Genomic DNA, 6,695 nt, shown 5'->3' with positions numbered 1-6,695 from the left:
TGGGCAATCAGGGCATTCTCAGCAATGATGACACTATGGTTTTGAAATGATAGCTCAGTGCCTGTCTGGCACAGCAGTGTGTATTAGTTCATGCCATTGTGACACCAAAATGTTCTCATTGTACCAATGGCAGGCCCACCCTATTGCAGCTGCTGAGTTATCTTTGCTTCTCCGTACAGAACCAGTGCAGTGATAGAGCAGCCCCTTTATGGATGGCACTCTTCACAGGCTGGCTGCATTGTGCTGATTTCATGCTGTGTTCAGGAGACAGAAACATCTTTGGAATCTGGTTTCCAGGTTCAAATCTATGCTGGAAGATTGGGTGGGGCAGGAGTCAGAATCCAAGGAATGGTGATATGTTTGGAATTTCTCATAAAAATCACTAGAGGCGTTCCATGAAAAAATCTGACAGGCCGAGTCACACAACATAACTATCCTCTGTACTTTTAAAATTTTTGTGTAAAGCATTATTTATATATACAGTTAAAATGTGACGTTATTTCCATCTTATACAAACTATCAGATGCAAAGACATTTCAGACGGCTGTATCACATCAATATCAGGCTCTGCTACACTGTATATTAGAAGAGCTTATGCAAGGCAAGAGGTGATGTCATTTGAAGGTTCAGAAAGCATGTCTCCCGAACAGCCCGACCACAGAGGCTAATGGTGCATTTGTGATGATGTAGCAGCACTAACAAGGCATTATTTAAAGGCTTGGTAGATGTTCATGATTTTACCAGGTTAGTGAGCTGTATTGTTATAATGTGGAGGCACAGATGTTCACCGAGGAGGCTGTGCTCCCAAGCAAAGGGATCAGACGCATTTGTTTAGGAGTCAAAGAGCTAATGAGATTACGGCTGCATGTAATAGAAGGAACCCCACTTCCCCTGTACTTGTCCTTCTTCCCGCTGCTGCTGCTGCTCGTCCATGCAGGGCGAGAAATTGGGTTAATAAAATAATTAGCTGTTTCGCTTTGTGTTTGTGTGTGTGCGTGATTGGAGATGGCTGAGGTGGCTGATGAATAATATTATTAGAGGAGGTTGATAGTCCCTGGTTGATAGCACATATGCTTTACTCAAAAGGACTCTTACAGTAAAATAAGAAATAAAACCAACAGAAATATCCCAGTCCAGATTTTGACCTACCTTAAGTATAATGTTTCTGTACACACACTGTTTTTATAAAGTTTCTTGCACGGATGGATGTTTGTCTGTTTCTGTTTCTGTGACTCTTAGAACTTGTGAATGACCTGTTAGTTTGATATGAAAATCTATACACACCTTTATTTATATACGCACAATTGCAGACTGTTCTAGCAAAGTACAAAAGTGTACAGCTTTTATAAATGGGGATCAAAATAAATCAGTAAATGTATTTTGGACACAGCAGGGATGCAAATAGTGAGACCCTCCTTGCAGAGCAGTTTAAGTCACACGATGCGTGTCACATTTAGCACACAGCACAGCTGGGACTGGTCAAAGCTGCTATGCAATGGAGAAGTAAACTTTCTCTTCTAAACCTAACCAGACCAGAATGTAATCAAAATGCTATGCAATGGGAGTCAAATTTCCACCCTTGCACATAAAGTACTGCTAGAATAGCAAGTCCCTGGTACTGTCTATTTCGTATCTGGAGAACGTTACGGCGAGCTAGTCTAGACCACATCCTCACGGTGCTCAAGTAAAGGATGTGGTCTAGTTACCCTAAATATCCAGTCCTGCTATTACGTGAAGATTATTCCCCTACGATGTGGCTTGCTGTCACCTCTTCTTGCAGCTACAGCAGGTGAAGTATGAGAAACGCGGCCTTGCAGTTTGCGGTGCAAGGCCCCTTCCTGCTCCGCGTGGCCGCTGGCTGTCATCTCTCCCTGTGCACGACGTGCAGTATGTGAATATCCTCGCTGCGGTACTCCTCGTCCTGCTTCTCAAGGGGGATCTCTGCAACGGCAAAGTCCCTCCGCAGCAGCTGGGTAGCACCGGAGGAAACAGCAGGGAATGTCAGGAGAGGCAATCCGCAGCAGAAATAAAATATAAACAAGACTCTTTTTTCACTTCTTTTTTAAAGCAATAAAAGACTCTTTGTGGACAGATTTATACTAAGTGCCAAATTGCACCACTTTTTGTGAAAGGTAAATTAGTGGGTGTATTAGACTGCCAACCTGAAGCCTTTACTGGCAAATATCTACATCCCTATCGATTGACATACAGTGTGGTTTAATATGACAATACGAAAGCAACCTTTAGATTCTCATGCAGGTCCAGCTCACTATTTGAAATGTTCCACGATACCCTCCCACCCGATGTCAGAACCTGGGAACCTATCTAGGGTGTCTTGCTGGATCACGCACAAGGTGGGTTCCAATCTGGTGATCTCAAGATAAATTCTCAAGATCTATACCAGTTTGAAATGTCAAAATCCTGAGATAATCTTGTGATCTTGAAAAACAACACAATCCCCACCCCCAACACTGAACTATACATGGCCCAGCCTGAGAATTATCTGCCTTGCCTGACCAAAAGGGGGCGCTGAACTGTGATGAGGTGAACAATGCCCAGGCCCACTCGGCACATCCAGGATTGAAACTAGCAAGCTCTTGACTGTCTGGGAAGCTTTCGACTCATTGACTCAATCCATGAGTCAATGCAAAATCAATGCAGCAGGGGCAGAACTCACCTCAAAGAACAGCTGCTCCACCTGGGGGTTGTTGCCCATGGTCCTCTGCTCGTAGCAGCAGATAATGCAGGTCTCTGCACTGGCCAGCTCTCTCAGGGTCTTCACAAGAGGCTCCAGAGACTGAGGAGACAGGGTAAGGCAAGCTCAGCTACAGCTCCACACGGCAGCCCTGCTCACCGCTGCTCGGGCTAGTTTCACAAATATGTCAGCAACATACACCCCCACCCCCAATTCCCACTGTTGTAAATACACAATCAGGGCCAGCAGTATGAAGGAAGAGCAGATTTCTACATTGCTATGACCCACGGTATGTACATGTAAAAATGCAGCTGTGAAATATGGACGGATAAAAGTATGGGTTCCTCCATATATCCCAAGACTCCGGTCCGCGCAGTCGTGTGCTGCTGAGGAATGCTCTTCCCAAGTTTCCTCACAATCCCATAAGCGGTTCTCTAGATATGTGTACATCTTTAAGTGTTGCATTCATATGTACGGGCGCAGTAATAATAATAAAAATAAAAAAAAAGAGTAACACTTTAAGATAAGTGTCTGTTCATGATCATTTTATGTGTATTAAGGGAAATGTTATGACGTCATGCATGCGACTTTTGAATTCAATAGGAATTTCATTTGAAATCAGTAGTTTATACAATGGTGCGTCTGCAATGATGTAAGGAAATCATGCGTTAGTTACAATGGAATTACAGACAATTATTTTAAAGTGTTATCAAAACAAGCAAAGACAAGTCGCAGCAGTGAAAAAAAAACATAACAAATGGACTATTTGTAATGCATGTTGTCTATGAAGCTGGCCTCTAGCCATTGTACAGAGGAGGAATAATGGCTGCTTGTAAGACTGGGATGCTTACAACACTGCTGCAGTGATTCCAGTGAGATACAGTACCACGCTCAAAACACTGGGGCACATACTGACAACAAAGCCACACGACCAGTCTGTGAAAATGCAGCATTTGTTACACTGATAATTAAGTCGGATATTAAGCCAAGACTTTCATAGCCCTTGGCTTCCACAGCGATGGACAGCTCCAATTTCCACAAGTTCCAACATCAAACAATCTTGAGCTTGCCATTGCCTCCATACTGGGACATCTTATCCAATTCTAACCTGTTAATTGTGTTTCTGAATTACAGTGTATCCAGAGGGTTCTGGTGTTATGCATGCTAGCATCCCAGGACGTTCAAACTGCTTGTGTTGCTCTGAAGGAAGATCCAGGGGTTCCAGGAGAAGCACAAGCATGCAGACAACTATTTCATTTTTCTAATTTATTTTTGTAAAACTTACTTGGTCCAACACTGTTTTTACCCTTGATTATCTATAAGTATATTAATAGTATATCCACATGCTTTACTGGGGCTGGGTGACAGTATACTAAAGTCACACGTGGAGCCCTTTAGAAAGGTTTACCATGGCAGGCAGTTGTTTTATTAAATGGTTGTTTTTAGAGAGAAGACACATCTTTACCTGCTCGTAGTAAATGCAATCTGCCATCAGAATGTAATCAGGTGGAGGCAGAAACTCACTCCCGTCTTCCCCCCTTCGTGCAAAGGAACAGAAAGAGAGAAGCATTTCAGGACTTTTTATTTCGCTGTCTTCTACAATTAGAGAGATGTTCCGAGTCTCTGCAAGTTAGATTAAACTTGCAGCCATCATACTGGAAGAGGAGTTGTCTTCAGTTCCCATGAGGCATGGGTTATTTTAATGATCTAAACACTGGCGGACTCTAGTACCTACTGGAGTGATTACTAACTCACTTATAAGAGTTGCATACAATAAAAATACAGTGGAACATGAGTCACAAATATTCCTTGTGATGCACAGAGCTCTGAACTCACAGCTGTGGATAATGTTTTCTGTGTTCTGGTATTTCAGACCACACCATTTAGATAACCTGTTGCTTTTACAGTATGCCTGGATTTGTCAAGAGAAAGATCAAATAAAACAAGCAAGCAAACAAAATGACTAAGTGCTGTACAAACCATTTTAGTACCTTGGCTTGGATCGACCCAGTGACCAGGTGCTGATTCTCTTTAATATTCACTTCCATTAAACTCTGCAGGTCCTCCAGATCAGTCACTGTGACACAGGCCCTGGAAGAAGAAAAAAAGGGACAAGCCTTTATTAAAAATCATTTACATTACAGATGCCTCTCTCCTGGTTAACTGCAGATTTGCTGTTCAGTAAAGTTTGCAATCGTCGCTCCTGACTAGTTTACCTGAGCTTGCCACTTTAACCAGTCAAGAAAGCTGAAACATTCGATCAGCTCTTTTGGTACTGGAAGCGCGTTTTAATCAATATTCTGCACCTTTTGCGACGAAATACATTTTTAAATGGGGGTGGGGGGTTATAGTACCACCCAGTGGCCACCAACAATGTCGCAGTAGAACGTTTTCTTTTTTACTGCCATGATACATTCAATTATGTTTTGGAATTATACCCTGTGATTATTAGAAGCATTTTCATTTTTTTTAATATTTCCAATTATCCCGCGATAGCGAGTGGAATGTTTGCTTGCAATCCGCAGTGCCTGTCTACGCTACGACCTAGCCCGCTTTACACGTGTCTATGGTGAAACTACACACAACACGGGCATGTAGCACATTCAGTGTTTCTCAAAGCTTCAATGACACTGTATTTGCGCCAGTGTGTTTCTCAAAGCTTCAATGACACTGTATTTGCGCCAGTGTGTTTCTCAAAGCTTCAATGACACTGTATTTGCGCCAGTGTGTTTCTCAAAGCTTCAATGACACTGTATTTGCGCCAGTGTGTTTCTCAAAGCTTCAATGACACTGTATTTGCGCCAGTGTGTTTCTCAAAGCTTCAATGACACTGTATTTGCGCCAGTGTGTTTCTCAAAGCTTCAATGACACCGTATTTGCGCCAGTGTGTTTCTCAAAGCTTCAATGACACTGTATTTACGCCAGTGTGTTTCTCAAAGCTTCAATGACACTGTATTTACGCCAGTGTGTTTCTCAAAGCTTCAATGACACCGTATTTGCGCCAGTGTGTTTCTCAAAGCTTCAATGACACTGTATTTGCGCCAGTGTGTTTCTCAAAGCTTCAATGACACTGTATTTGCGCCAGTGTGTTTCTCAAAGCTTCAATGACACTGTATTTGCGCCAGTGTGTTTCTCAAAGCTTCAATGACACTGTATTTGCGCCAGTGTGTTTCTCAAAGCTTCAATGACACTGTAGTTAAGAGAACAGCAACTGCAATAGAACAACTCGGTGTCCTCGCTCTGCAGCAGTGCAAACGCCACTGTCAACCGGAATTTTATTTGAACATGCCTTTTCTTTTTATGATCGTTATATATGAAAAAAAAGTACACACACGTGGAAATGTTACAGTGTATATATGCAGAAATCCCTTGGGATTTATTTAGCCCGTTGACCGAGTCTCACCCCAGTGTCGCTGCCATGAGACCCACGACTCCCGTCCCAGAGCCCAATTCCAAAACTCTCTTGTTCGCCCATTTATAAACCCCGGTGCTGCGCTCGACAAACTGCTCCGTTTCCAGGTACTTTGACAACACGATGGCCGCGTCCCACACCACGCAGCCCACGTCGCCTTTGCTGCATTGCTTCAAGCGCAGCGGGGAGCCCGCTCGCCTCTCCACTTCTCGGGTGAAATATTCCCCTCCCGACTCTCCCACTACCGGCGCCTCCATCTTGAGTCTAACAAAACACAAGTACTGCGGAGGGAGGGCACAGCTCTGTACAAACTTGATCTCAATTAATGGAGACTGTTTGCCATTAGGCGGCGCTGTGTACTGCCTGTTCCTTTCAGAGAAACTATCGAGCCGTTGTTTTGTTAGAAACATTTTGAAGACAGTACGGTTATAAATACAACCCGAGCATTGTTATTGGCTAAACATTTTATGCAGCAGAAGTGATGTCCTACAGTGTTGTTCTACCCGCGGTCTCGTAATAACACAGTACAGCGGCTAATTTCCGAAAGCACTTTACTCGAAACTGTACAATATTCAATTTGTTTCAAAA

The 6,695-nt window shown here is 43.2% G+C and overlaps 1 protein-coding gene across 1 annotated transcript; it reads right to left on the bottom strand.

The window, feature by feature from the left end:
• Positions 1–318: 318 nt before the first annotated feature.
• Positions 319–6,410, bottom strand: vcpkmt (valosin containing protein lysine (K) methyltransferase). Its single transcript, XM_041267366.1, has 5 exons — positions 6,099–6,410; positions 4,676–4,786; positions 4,161–4,233; positions 2,678–2,797; positions 319–1,969 (listed from the first exon to the last, which is right to left on the bottom strand). The coding sequence occupies exons 1-5, from the start codon at positions 6,362–6,364 to the stop codon at positions 1,862–1,864; spliced, it is 678 nt and encodes a 225-aa protein (XP_041123300.1). The 5' UTR covers positions 6,365–6,410; the 3' UTR covers positions 319–1,861.
• Positions 6,411–6,695: the final 285 nt, after the last annotated feature.

The sequence above is a fragment of the Polyodon spathula genome, chromosome 12 (assembly GCF_017654505.1).
Source record: "Polyodon spathula isolate WHYD16114869_AA chromosome 12, ASM1765450v1, whole genome shotgun sequence".
NCBI lineage: Eukaryota > Metazoa > Chordata > Actinopteri > Acipenseriformes > Polyodontidae > Polyodon > Polyodon spathula.
The sequence above is the reverse complement of the archived record's forward strand: the minus strand, read 5'-3'. Positions and strand labels throughout refer to the sequence as shown.